The sequence below is a fragment of the Lathamus discolor genome, chromosome 6, assembly GCF_037157495.1.
Source record: "Lathamus discolor isolate bLatDis1 chromosome 6, bLatDis1.hap1, whole genome shotgun sequence".
Taxonomy (NCBI): Eukaryota; Metazoa; Chordata; class Aves; order Psittaciformes; family Psittacidae; genus Lathamus; species Lathamus discolor.
The window spans coordinates 91366156-91379645 of NC_088889.1; the positions used below are offsets into that span (position 1 = coordinate 91366156).

At 55.1% G+C, this 13490-nt stretch overlaps 1 protein-coding gene across 2 annotated transcripts; it reads left to right on the forward strand.

Annotated features, from left to right (window-relative positions):
• The first annotated feature begins 284 nt into the window (after positions 1 to 284).
• On the forward strand, positions 285 to 13415 carry SLC5A11 (solute carrier family 5 member 11). 2 transcript variants are annotated; one of them, XM_065684911.1, is made up of 16 exons: positions 285 to 480; positions 2093 to 2263; positions 3167 to 3238; positions 3874 to 3978; positions 4199 to 4258; positions 4429 to 4533; positions 5696 to 5801; positions 6513 to 6593; positions 7048 to 7253; positions 7796 to 7931; positions 8765 to 8872; positions 9273 to 9423; positions 9653 to 9821; positions 10519 to 10734; positions 11890 to 12052; positions 13062 to 13415. In XM_065684911.1, the coding sequence occupies exons 2-16, from the start codon at positions 2138 to 2140 to the stop codon at positions 13280 to 13282; spliced, it is 2025 nt and encodes a 674-aa protein (XP_065540983.1). In that variant the 5' UTR covers positions 285 to 480; positions 2093 to 2137; the 3' UTR covers positions 13283 to 13415. The 2 variants fall into 2 exon arrangements, with proteins under 2 accessions (XP_065540983.1, XP_065540984.1); XM_065684912.1 differs by lacking the exons at positions 2093 to 2263; positions 3167 to 3238 and having other exon boundaries at positions 466 to 480.
• Positions 13416 to 13490: the final 75 nt, after the last annotated feature.

Here is a 13490-nt window from a genome sequence, read left to right on the forward strand (position 1 = left end):
AGACCGATGATGCTGAAGCCAAAACCTCCAGCCTGGCGCTGGGATTAACTGGGAGCAAGTGACAAACGCCATCCATCCCATGGGTGGATTCTGCTCTCTGCGAGGCTCCGGCACTCTGCTGTCAGCTCCCCCCCGTGCCGCGGGCTGTCAGCTCGGAGGACATCAGCGTGGCTGGGTTATTGTTGCCTGTCCCTTCTCTGGCTGTGCAGATTGCTTAAGAGAAAGGCACTCTGTGGAGTTTGACCCGTGAGCCCTGAGAGTGAAAATAACGCGCGGCTCCTCACCAGAGCCACGGGACACCGAGAGAGGGACGCCGGGCCAGTAGTTTAACTTTGACTATCGATATTCCTCCTCATTCCTTGGGACACCGCTAACGGCTCCGCTGGCAAATCCCGACCCTCTGGCAATATTTAAGCTGTCAGCTGGCAGAGGCTCGGTGGTGCCCGGCGCAGGGGACAGAATGAGACCCGGCTGAGCGCAGTAAGTTCCCTTTCAGCTTGTACCTCGAGTCGGGGAGCTGTGGTCGGTGCGAGGGTTGGGGGCCGTGGTCCAGCGCTGTGTCCTCAGGAGGATGGATGGACCTGGGGATGCTTTAACCCCCCCCTTCGAGGAGGCATTTCCAGTGGTCCCGGTGGGTCCCTCGAGCCCCACGTGGGCTGCGCCTCTCCCGGCACCATTGATACAGGGCTGGCTTCAGCCGCTTCATTTCCATGCCACGGATGTTCCTGCCGCGCGGTCTCTGGCGGGGACAGCGCTGCCGTCGGTGCCAGGAGCCGAGGGCACCGAGCCGTGAGCTGCATGCACAAAGCAGGCAAAATTTCCACTGGGCCGTGCAGTCGGGATGTGAAACCAGAGCGCCCGAGCGCTGCCCCTTCCCTAGGGCCTGCCGGCTCCAGCAGCCTCAATGGGGCACTGGCTCTCAGCTCCGGGGATGCCCCTGGAGCATCCCCCACCTTTCACCACCGATGGGCACAGCTAATGCGTGCAGAGCTCTGAATCCACATGCGTTTTGGAGGGATGGACACAACTCTCTCCTCTGTGTGGGCTGAATCCTGACTGGGACTGAGCGTGTGTATCCTATAGCGCTGTCTGTGCTGCCGTGCTACCCACCTGAGATGGGAAGTGTCTTGGGATGGAGAGAAACAGCGCTGTCAGAGCTGAGAAAGGGAAAGCAGGAGGTGTCAGCATGGGGTCAGCAGCATCCCGGGGCTGACATACCAAACCCTGTTTGTCTTTTCCTAGCTAAACATGCCAGTAAAAACTCAGTGACAGCCAAGACATATTGCCTCTTAAAGAGGTAAGACTGAGCTTCGGCGCCCTGCATCCTTGCCAGGCAGAAGCTCCCAAGGAATTCAGTGTTATGTGGGGGCTCTATGAGGCACAGAAGAGGCTCTGACAAGGTGCTGCAGGCCCCTGGTCCCAGCCTGGTGCTGCTACCACTGCCACTCAACCCCAACATAGCTCAGCACCATATTGAGCCCTGGTACTGGAGGCTGCTGCTGTGGAAAGCGGCTGATGGGATGGTATCAACCACCAGAAAACTCCTTATTTGTTGTCCAGCCTCTCCATAAGTGCACAAGCCCGCAGCCCCAGTGCTGCAGGACTGGGTGTAATGGGCACACAGGGCAAGGTTTGCCCTCCGGATACTGCCCAGCAGGAGAAACCGCAGCATCTCCATCACCACTGCACCTGCCCCTCCATCCTCTTGGCTTCATTCATACCCCTTGGCAATGGGTGCAGGACTGCAGTGGTTTCACCTCATCCCATGGGGAGTTCAGGGCAGGTTCCAGCTGCAGTTCCCACGTGGACAATGCGGTGAAGCCGGTTGTGGCCGAGGGACGGGGTGGCTGAGGCTGCTCTGGTCCGTGCTCTGCTGCACGATGGTGCTCAGAGGAAGAACTTGTTCCACCGCCTGCTCTCTGCTGGTCCATGCGGGAGCCCCGGGCTGCTGAAGGCCACCCCTCGCCCCACCTTCTGCAGGGGGGAGCTTATAAATGTGGCTTCACAAGTGCAAGAGAGGCCGAAGGACCTGGCCAGCCACAGGCAGGAGGAGGCCGGGTCCCTCCTGACCAGGCAACCCGTTCTTTAACAGATACATGCATCGAGGCGAAGAAGCACCGGGCCTGCATAGGGAGCCATGGAGAGCACCAGCAGCACCCCTGTGACCCCCCCGTGGGACGTGTTTCCCCAGAGGACACTGGAAGCCGTGGACATCGCTGTCCTTGTGCTGTACTTCGTGTTCGTCCTCGCGGTTGGGCTGTGGGTAAGCAGATACCATTGAGAGCCCTCCTATGTGCCCTGTTCTACCGAAGACCAGGGCTGCTTTGGCCCCAGAGTCTTTCACTTTGGCTTGAATCCGGCAGCACTTCACTGGGTTCAACTGAACAAGCAGAGAGATAAGAGTCTACAGGTCCTTTTCCTCTCTCCGGCCTGGGGAAGGGTGCTTAGTGCTCCAGGAGAGCTATTCAGCTCCAGTGCTTGCCAAGCTTTAAGAACCCTTGTAAGGAAGAGGTCGTTTAAGTATAAAGTATTGCTAAGAATAATGTTTTGTTCATCCTGGAAGGAATTGCTGTCCTATAAATCACCTGAGCCTGGCCACAGTGGTCTAGACAGCGGAGTTCGTAAATTACAAACGCTGTTTGGTTGTAATTAAGGCAGAAGGACATCCTTTTGGCATGGCTTTTGTAAGAGCAAAAGCACAATGTGGCTGTCATAAGGCAGAGATGAATAGCTGCTCCCTTCCAATGCGGTGATAATGGTGCTGGTATTGCATGAAACCGCCTGAAATCCCTGAGGAAGAGGAGTCAGTAATACGTGCAATGCTGAGCATTGCTCCCGGTCGGACCCAAAACTTAGGGATGCCCATAGCTCTTGTCCAAAACCGTTTGACTTCCTCGCTGATCTGGAGGGATTTACTTTGCTTATCACAGCAGTCAATCAGGATGCTGAGATGGGAGAAAACCTTGTGCACGGCCGCTCCCTCCCTTGTCTGCTGCTCTCTTGTCCGCTGGGATTTCCCAACAGGAACTGCAGGCCCTTCCAGGAACCCTTTGCTTTCACCCGATGGCAGCACAGAGTCTCCTGCAGGGGAAGTCCCTCTTGGTGATGCTCTGCTCCACAAAGAAGTGGTTCCTGAAACCTCTGTTGTGCTTTTCTGCTTCCCCAGTCCATGTGGAAGACGCAGCGCAGCACTGTGAAAGGCTACTTCCTAGCTGGAGGCCAGATGGTTTGGTGGCCTGTAAGTATCTCCATCATTACACCGCTTGTGCCCATCGGCTACAGCAAGGCCAAAAGCACTTCTGGCCCAGCAGAACTTAATTCTCCAAACAGGAAACAGGAATAAACAGTGCTTCCATGTTTTGCATGGATGCAGTTACAAAACTGCCTGGTTTATTCCGTATGTGAGACAGGGGGAGCAGAGCTGCTGCAGGCCACATGCTGCAGCCTGGGCCTCATGCCAGCCTGGTCCTGCATGCTTTGACCTGGAGACATCCAGAATTACCCATCACAGACACAGCTTTATACTGAGGTCTTCCATTTGGGCTGCTCAGTCAGTGCGTACTAACAGAGGAACCTCATGACCTGACATTTCTACTTGTTACCTCCCACCTTCTGCCCTGCTGCCCTGCACAAGACCAGACACGGTTTTGGAAGCAAGATGGGGCTAAACATGCCCCAGAATGAGCGATAGGCAGTGAATAATGAAAGAAGCTGGATAAAGGTGCCAGAGACACTGAATGTGTAGGGAAAAGAAGCAGGTGGCAGCGGGTGACAAGGATTTCACATCCTCCATAGTCACAAGCGGGGGAACAGCATCCCTGTGTTCCCACTCACCTTGTGCAGAGCCGGATCCGATTTTCCCTCTTTCTCCAGGTGGGCGCATCCCTGTTTGCCAGCAATGTTGGAAGCGGCCACTTCATCGGCCTGGCTGGGTCAGGAGCCGCCTCGGGAATTGCCGCAACTGCCTACGAGTGGAATGTGAGTGCGGAGCAGCGACGCTGGTGCTGTGCAGGGCAACTCCAGCCCCTGCAGGTCCGGCAGCTCCAGAGGCTCAGAGTCGTGCTGCAGGAGCCGGCTGGCACCAGGGGCTGCTGCGGTTTGAGGCCTCTGCAGGATAACCCCATCCCTGTGTCCCACAGAGCCAGCCGCTCGCAACCCTGCCCAGCATCCCTCACCTTCCTTCCCGTTTGCTCCGCAGGGGATGTTCTCTGTCCTGGTGCTGGCCTGGCTCTTCCTGCCAATTTACATCGCAGCGGGGGTACGTAGGTGGGACGTTGTGTCCAGCAGTGATTTACCGGGATCTAAAGCACCTGCTTGGCTGCTGGGTTTAACATCTCCTGCTGCAGCTGGGGTCCTTCTGCAGGGCCTGGGCTAATGGGGAGGAGAGCTGCTGGGTACCACCGTTCCGATGGCCTGTGTCTCCCACAGGTTACTACCATGCCAGAGTACTTGCAGAAACGTTTTGGAGGCAAAAGAATCCAGATGTTCCTGGCGATTCTCTATTTGTTCATCTACATCTTCACCAAAATATCAGTAAGTAGAAAACACTGGAATCAGCCTGAATTCGGGCTGGAAACGGGATCGGTGAGGCTCCGAGATGCAGCAGCTGGCTGCAGAAAAGGCTGTGTTAAAATACCGGAGGAAATTAGACTATAGGCATTGTGAGAACCCCCCCAGAGTAACTCCTTTTCCCCTACGGAGCACCTGAACGCTTGCTGCAGTGGGGGGGAAGCTGGGTGTCAGCATCCTGAGCAGCGGCTCACTGAGGAGTCGGGCTGTGCGTGCGGATGTGTCTGTTGTTAGCTTTCATACATCTGGCAGCTCACCCGGATGCTTCCCTTTGCACATTTACTGCCTGCACAGACACCAGACGCTGTTGCATGCGGGGGGAATGAGGACGTAGGAGGTGGTTTGTGCTCAGGTGAAGAGTGCGGAGCAATTCACTGCTCCTGCCTGATGCAGGGCCTTGAATAAATAACTGACCCGACCCTTGCACAACACCTCGCTGCTGTTCATTAACCTGAGGTGGGGCAGGGACCTGTGAAGTCAGACAGGTCCCCGCTCGTGTTCTTCCTGTACGCACAGGGCTAAAGAGGGATGTGCTGTGTGACCCACGCCTGCCTTGTCCCCGCTAAAACAGCCACAGGTCAGGGGGTGCAGGTGGCTCTAGGAAAAACCAGCTCTTTAATGGAGATCTCTGATAACCCAATTCCTGCATCCAGGATGCTTTCATACCCGTCGTTCTGTGGCCTGCACTCTGCCTATCCCAAAGCTCTCCCAAACTGCAGCATCTTCACCTGGCTGCAGAGCGAGCTGGTCAGGGCTGGCCCCAGCCCCCAGGACACCTTTCCTCCCTGTTACCTCCCTGTCACCACGTCAGGGAGAAATTCCCATCACAGCAAATGCAGGAGGTGCCACAATTCCCTGGCTCTGGGGCTCCGGGAAGGGATCAGCTCATCCCACCTGAACACCGGCAAGGAATTGAACCAGGTCCTGATCCGCAGTGTGCAGGAGCTTGGGCTGCAGAGGGATGTGCTGCATGGAGGGGACACAGCGGGGAGCTGGGGGTCACGAGCAGCTACCAACCAGGTTGGTTCTGCTGTAGGAGACAGCTCAGTCAGCTGAACGCTCACGTTCCCTGGCACTACCTGCTTCGAGGGGCACTAGAACCGTGCTGACACCCTTCTCCCTCCAGGTGGACATGTACGCTGGGGCCCTCTTCATCCAGCAAGCCTTACACTGGGACCTCTACATCGCCGTGGTGGGCTTGCTGGCCATCACGGCCGTTTACACCGTTGCAGGTACGGGGCTGAGTTTCGGATCATGCCACAGATCCTGTGTGATGAGTGCACCAGTGCTCAGAGTCCAGCCTTTCCCATGCAAGCTGGGTTTGTCAGCAGTATGGATAACAGGGAGGGGGGAAAGCAGCTGACAACTTGCCTGATAAGCAACTATTACCCGGTAGGAGTAAGTTAATACCCCTCGTAGGGCCACAGGCGACAGGGATGCGTGGATGCAGAGCACTTCTGCTTTAAGGAGAAGTTACGCTTGAGGCATTTGCACAATACATTTTCCTCTGGGCTTTCTGGAGGTATGAGTGCTTTCCATAACAATGAGCCCTGGAATGTGGAAAGCATTGTCAATCCTGGATGCCCTTTCAGGGCCTATGAGTGGCCAAATGGAAAAGAGCCATGCACAGAGCGAGCAGCAAATCCCAAACCCATAAAGGTTTCTCCTTTCCCACTGCTCACCCCTGGTGATGTTGCTCATAAAGACACCCTTTTATTTCACTTCTCCTTATTCAGCTTGGGCTTTGCTCTGGAGTTTTTCCATGTATTTCCCGTACAGGCTCTTGCATTGGACTTTGGCTTTTTTAGTGACAAAGTGGTGACTCATTATGATTCAAACATGAGAAATTTCAGCCCAACATGCTCCGAGTCCCAGTGTGACCAGTTTGCAGAGCACAGGATGCTACAGGTCAGTCCCAGTTTGGTGCTTCTCTGCCCTCCCAGGTGGCCTGGCCGCAGTGATCTACACGGACGCGCTGCAGACCTTCATCATGCTCATTGGGGCTCTGACTCTCATGGTCTTCAGTGAGTGTTTCCCTGGGGGGTATTCCTAACACTGTGATAGAAGCTGTACCAAGGGCTACAGACAAGGTGGATCATCACAATTAACACACAACTGATGCTCTGGAGTGGCTTTCTCTGTGTTCTCCTGTTGGAATAGATGCTCATGTAATAGTAATTCTTTGTGTGTTAAAAATGCACAAGTTCCCTCTGAAAACCTCTAAAGAAACACATCCAGAAGCAGTGCTACAGGTGAACAAACACCTTCTCTAGGCAGAACCTTTAGCGTTGTGCTATCCCCCACCCCATGAGTCCATAGCTTTGGGTTTTTAAAGCATCACCCATAGCAAAGTACACTTGATGCTATGGGTGATGCTGCACACAGCACTTGCGGAGCATCACCCATGGCAAACTACAGACTGAAGCTCAGGGTACCCACCGGGCAGAGGTGGTAACTGCTCCTCCTGACCTGTTCCAGGCTTTGTTGAAGTTGGTGGTCTCGAAGGCTTGCAGACAAAATACTTCGCTGCCATTCCCAGCTCCCGCAAGGAGAACAGCAGCTGCGGCTTGCCAAGGGAAGATGCTTTCCACATATTCCGAGACCCCGTTAACTCCGACCTCCCCTGGCCAGGGGTCCTGGTGGGAATGACCATCCCGTCCCTGTGGTACTGGTGCACAGATCAGGTGCGTGCCCGCTTGCTCTTTGCTTTCAAGAGCGTGCGGTTGGTCGGCTGGATCTGGTCGCAGACCTCGGGTGTGCCTGGACACAGCCTGGACTGCTCTGCTGCTCCTGGTGGGGTCCAGTAAAACCTGATGGTTTCAATCCTGAACATGCAAAACCTGACGAACACAAGGAAATCTGGGGAATCGTCTCAATGTAAAAAGGGCTCAGACCGGGTTTGGGAGTTAATCCCAACTTTGCTTTTAACTTAAGCCTTTCCCTTGCTGTGAAGCCTGACTATGGGTGGTTCGGGCACAGGCTGTGCAGCACAGTGCACTGCAGAAGCAAGGTCAGGTTTGGCGACACAAGCAGCGTTGCTCAGGGCTGTGATTCTGTGAGTTTATCAGGATCTGCAGTAAGAATTGCAGAGCTAGAGCCAAGCTCAGTGCTCACCCTTGTTGGATTTCAATAGTTCAGAGGAGAACAAAGTGTATGCAGTCAGTATCACATCACCTGCACTGGCTCCCCTCTGCTGACAGCACCAAACCAATGCCTTCATTTCTAGGTCATTGTTCAGAGGTCCCTTGCTGCTAAAAACCTCTCTCATGCCAAAGGAGGCTCCCTGATGACCTCCTACCTGAAAATCCTGCCCCTCTTTATGATGGTGATGCCAGGCATGATCAGCAGAATTCTCTTCCCAGGTAAGTGCTGAAGGAGAGACCATAATATCCCAGAACCCCGGCCTGGTTTGGGTTGGAAGGGACCTCAAAGCTCCTCCAGCTCCAACCCCTGCCACGGGCAGGGACCCCTTCCACTGGAGCAGCTTGCTCCAAGCCCCCGTGTCCAACCCGGCCTTGTACACAGCTGCATTCTCTCTGTCACTGGCTGTGCCTACTCTATGGAGCGGGACCAGCCCTTAGCAATAAATGAAAAGGCTGCAATGCATCAAATGCCCCACGTATAAAGACATTTTCTTCCAGCTGTGGCTGGAGAACACGCATCCTCTGGCAGCAGACCCCAGGCACAGGCTCCCCATGCACTGCTCCGTGTGCTGTCATCCTGCTCACAGCAGTTGCGCTGATGGGGTCTGAGCTTGCTCCCTGCTGCTGCTCCACGCTGTGATCGGGCCCCTCCTGCACCCCGCGTGCTGCTATCCCTGCAAGTTAAGTTTGGGGCACTCAGAGCAACCCCAAATGTCAGTGAGTGCTCACCAGGTGGGAACGTGCGGATGCGCTTGTCCTGAGGAGCTGGGCTGTGGATAGTCCTCAAGCAAGGAACATTCCTAGGGAAGAGTGAGGCACGCAGGCCAGCTGCCTCCACTGATTCTATCTTTTGCATGGAAGGAAGAAAAGGGAAACCAGGGAAGGCCAGAGCCGCTTTCTCACTGTGCTGGGACAGCCCCGTCCTGGGCTGGAAGCTTTCCAAGCTTTCCGTATTTCCCTCTTTGATTTACGGCGTTCACTGGACCGACGTGTTCAGACAGGTTTATGGCGGCTGCAGAACCCTGCCTCCCCCTCCCCTGTGCTCATTTCAGATCTGGTGGCTTGTGCAGATGCAGAAATCTGCCGAAAAGTCTGTGGCAACCCATCTGGCTGCTCCGATATTGCTTATCCCAAGCTGGTCCTAGAGCTGCTGCCTACAGGTAAGGAGCTTGGTGCCGGTGCTGGCACTGATGGATGGGTGCAGTACTCCCCAGCCTAAGGGTGTCTGTGAGAAAGGTTCAGAGAGGACCATACCCCACGGCTATACTTTCAGTGGGGTTTATGCTGGGCTTGGTGGGACGGTGGCAAGGGACAGCGTGCAAGAGGAGATGGGTGATGATCCAGCACCCAGAGCTCCAATTCAGTCCAATCTGGATAGGAGATAAAGCCCAGGTGGTTAATGGTAAGAATCAACGCTAACTCCTCCCTGTCAGTGCCATTTAAAACTGGGGCTAAACCCACCTTTTCAGGTCTGTTCTAGTTGAAAGAAGAACTCGAGGACACCCCAAGGGGGTCACTGGGGACTCCTCAGCGCTGCTGAACTTCTCCTTCTGTTCCCAGGACTCAGGGGCCTGATGATGTCGGTGATGATCGCAGCTCTCATGTCCTCCCTGACTTCCATCTTCAATAGCGCCAGCACCATCTTCACCATGGACCTCTGGAAGCACTTCCGTCCTCGGTGCTCCGAGTGGGAGCTCATGATTGTTGGCAGGTACAGAGAGCCACAACATGGATGTTATATCAGAGCCTCCGCATCAGGGACACATCTGGGCACACCTCAGAGCCCGCTGCCCCTGTACAGATGTAGCAGCTTCATACTGACCACCCGTGGTGGAGCGGAGGCCTCGTGGTTACAAGAGAGCTCAGCTGGGCTCTTGCATGCTGAGCAATGGGAAAAGCACAGCCTGAGCTAAGCCTAACGGTGCCTTTCTCTTGCCCAGGGTCTTTGTGCTGCTGCTCACTGTGGTCTCCATCCTGTGGATCCCTCTGGTTCAGGCTGGCCAGGGAGGGCAGCTCTTCATCTACATCCAGTCCATCAGCTCCTACCTGCAGCCCCCCGTGGCGATGGTGTTCATCCTGGGCTGCTTCTGGAAAAGAGCGAATGAAAAGGTAACAGCTCCCTGTGGCCTCGCTGCCCTCACAGGAGTCCTTTAGAACTCAAACCCACCTTCTGCTGGGGAAGACACCCAGCCCTGACCCCAGACATCCATCTTCAGGATGGATGGGAGGGAGCAACTCCTGCTGCTTTCCAAGGCTCCACTGGCACTTCAGGAGTGAGGTGACTGCACTGCTCCATTGCAGCATGTCCTTCGCACCTCCTGAAGCCTCTTAGGGCCTTGTTAGCCGTTGGCTTGCTTATTACGTGGACTAGAGAAAGCACAGTGAGCACAGAGAGTGAAGGAGCCAGACCAAACGGCATCAGGAGTCCTAAGGCTCCAGCTTCTCCATAAAGACTGGGGCTGGGTAAGGGTAAAATCTTCCCAAACCAGGCTGTGGTTAGGCAGAGAGCAGCTGTCAGCCCTGCAGGTTAAGGCAACCATTGGGATATAAACACCAGGGTTGAGGGTCTCCTGGCATATCGGATGTTATCCTTCCCCTCCACACCAAGACTAATGACCCACTTGAGCCCACAGAGAGGTACCAGGCTCCTGAACCACCACCGGCAGACCCAGAGCGCAAGAGCAGCGAAGGAAGGAAAAGACCCCCTGAGAAGGCAGCCTCAGCCCAGCCTGTATCCCGAGGAGGAGGCTGGATCCTCGTGGAAACGTGCTCCTTGCTCCAGTAAAGCAGATCCTTCCTCTCCCAGGGCGCGTTCTGGGGCCTGGTGATCGGGCTGCTGCTGGGCGCCATCCGGCTGGTGCTGGACTTCATCTACCCAGAGCCGCAGTGCGGAGAGAGCGACCTGCGCCCGGGCGTGGTGAAGTACATGCACTACCTCTACTTCTCCATGGTCCTGGCCACCATCTCCACGCTGACCGTGCTGGTCGTGAGCCTGCTCACAGAGCCCCCCGCGGAGGAAATGGTGCGTCACCCGCCAGGGTCCTTGTGTTATCTCTTAACGGTTCCCTGTGTGCCCCACGCTACATCCATGGATATGGAATCACGTGGGGATAAATAACCCAGAAATGCAAGTTTCCATTCAGTATTGACCGTCACACTTGCCTTAACCCCTAACAACAACCCCTCCTCTGCTCCAGCACCCTGCTGCCATTTAGGTCCCAGAAATCCAGAGTCCCACCTTGGAAACTGGTCAACAGTAGATGCTACAAAGAGCTGTTCTTAAGCTCAAACGTGTGTGTTTAACCATGACAAATTAGCTTTTTTCCCTGTCTTTCCCAAGAAATTCCAGCTTCTGGGTCATCTTTACCAACTCTCTTACTAATTTAGCGAGGAAGCATTTTTACTCACAGGAAAAAGAGAACTCAAGGGCAGAGAGAAACTTCCCCTGGAACAGGTTTGTGCCAGTTCGACTCCTTTCAGTAGGTAGAATGAGGCTACAGAGAAGCATCACCAGGAGGAAGGAGGGCCAGGAACCAAAGAGCCAACGCATCCTCTTGCTTGGAGACAGCACTAACCTGCACCTTTCCGAACCTCCTCTGAGAGGGAGAGTGCCCATGGGGGTGCGTGCTCAGCTCAAGAGCCCACCTCCCTCCCAGCACCGGCTTTAACTCATCTCCAACCTGAATCTTTCCAGCTTCCATCGTGCTCCTCCTTTCCTTTACCCTCTCCTTGACATTGAGAACTTTCCTCTTTCACGAGTCTCTTACGTATTTGAAGAAAATTACCCTAACTCCCGCCTGTCTTCTCCCAGCAACCCCAGTTCTTTTGAGTCATTCCTCTCCGGCCACAATTCCCATTCTTTTTGCTCACTGACCCGCTCCCAATCTGCATCCAGTGATGGTCCCGTGCAGAAAAGCCTCCTCCTTGGTTAAAGAGAGAAGAACAGCATCCTGTGCAGACAACTGTCGTGTTCCAGACCCAGCTAAACCCACCACACTGATGGTAGCCACCACTTCTGTAGTTAACCAACTGAGCACTTGGCTGTTCCCCTGCTCCAGCCGAGCAGGAGAACAGGGTTTGGCCCCTCTAAGTATTCTCTCTGCAGGCTCTGCTGCTGAGGCAGCCCTTTAAGCAACCAGAAAGCAGTTTCCTTTAACACCGCTCTTCATGCCATCAGATAAGTCGGCTTACCTGGTTCACACGTGGGGATCTACCAGCCAAGACAGACCTAGCAGTCAGCCCTTCCCCTGATGCTGCCAAAGGAGTGTGTGAAGCTGAGCGCCCAGCTCTCCAGCTGGATATAAGCATTGCTTCTGAGAATAGTTCAGATGATAATAAATGTAAGTGCTCCAACGTCGTGCCCAGTAACACCTACCCTTAACCCTAGGCACTGTGTAAAGGCTTTGAAGACAAGAAACCTTAAACCCCTTCCTCTGGATTCAGTCACCTCAGGGCATGCTGAAAGTGACAGTTTTACCTCAGCGGTTTAGTTTCTCTTCCATCTCTTGCTGGCATTACCTATGCTTGGAACCGAGGAGGAGCTGATGGGATGCAGAAAGCCATGCCCGGTGCCCCGCGCTAGCTGCGGGTGCTGCCAGGAGGAGTGGCCGGAAAAGGGGAGGGTGGAGGCCAAGCAGAGCTCTTTTCATGGCGTTCCGTTTCTGTTTTGCAGTGGTGGTTTCTGCTCGCCTCTAGCAGCAGGGAGACCCCAGAGCCCTGGGCGGAGAGCTTGACAGATCAGTGAAGGAGGATTTGCAGTGTTTAAAACTTGTACTTGTCCGTATTAGGTACAAACACGGGGAGCAACTCGCTGCGCCTCTTCCAGCGCTGAGCAACCATCCCTTGGTCCTGCCAGGCTCGGGACACTGTCGATGTAACTGCAGCTTCTGCTGCCGGTTCCTTTGATCTAGGAAAAGCTGTTGGGAAGAGCCCTGGCGCTGGGGAGCCCCACGCCTGTGGGGCACGAGCGCTGTCTCCCCAGCTTTTAGTCATGCATGTCCTAACCCACACCATTGCTGGGGAAACCCACTTTACACGCGTGGGGTAACCCCGCATCGCGTGATGAAGCCGCTGGGCACCGAGCAGCCGCAGCTCAGCTTTTAGGCTTAGTCTCCTGTTACCGTTTCTTACGATGCTGGGAATAGAACTTCAGCTCAGTGTTCCAGGGAAGAGGAAAATGGGTCCTGCAGCCCCCAGAGGTGCTAATGGAAGGGCTCCCTACACCTCAGCGTAGCTAGTGTGTGCGGTCAAAGAACACTGGTGTGTTTCAGCGTCAACCCCCTTTGCGCAGGAGCGCTGGGATGCGTTCTGCTGGCGCGACTCACACCTCACTGCTGGCTGTCTCCCCAGGTCCCACTAACAGCAAAGGGGACTCCAAGCTGCTCACCACGCTCCTGTGGCTCTGCGGGATGGAGCGCAAGCAGCCCAGCACCGACAACACGGCACCGGCCAAACCCGAGCCGCTCCCCGGGGCTTGCCTAGAGGAGAAGCCGCTGGTGAAGCACGTCCTCAACATCAACCTGCTCCTGTGCGTGTGCGCCGGCATCTTCCTCTGGGCGTACTTCGCGTAGCGCTCGGCTGCTGGCCTCCAGCTGGCAGCGACTAATGTCAGTTGGTGTAAATAAGAATAGTTAGCAGAGGGTCGATGTAATTCTTAATGCTTCCTAAACGTTCTTCCTTTATTTAAGAAGACAGACCTTCCTCTGTGGTCCTTTCCTCATTTCTAACGGGGGCCGGGCTGTGACAGGCGCCGAGTGCTCAGCATCACCACTGTCAGAC

What these genes read in the sequence shown, in the direction of transcription:
- SLC5A11 (XM_065684911.1), top strand. Translation starts at nt 2,138, where the DNA reads ATGGAGAGCACCAGCAGCACCCCTGTGACCCCCCCGTGGGACGTGTTT. An exon ending in GGTACTGGTGCACAGATCAG is followed by an intron (nt 7,254 to 7,795) that starts GTGCGTGCCCGC and finishes CTTCATTTCTAG; the next exon opens with GTCATTGTTCAGAGGTCCCT. An exon ending in CAGCAGAATTCTCTTCCCAG is followed by an intron (nt 7,932 to 8,764) that starts GTAAGTGCTGAA and finishes TGCTCATTTCAG; the next exon opens with ATCTGGTGGCTTGTGCAGAT.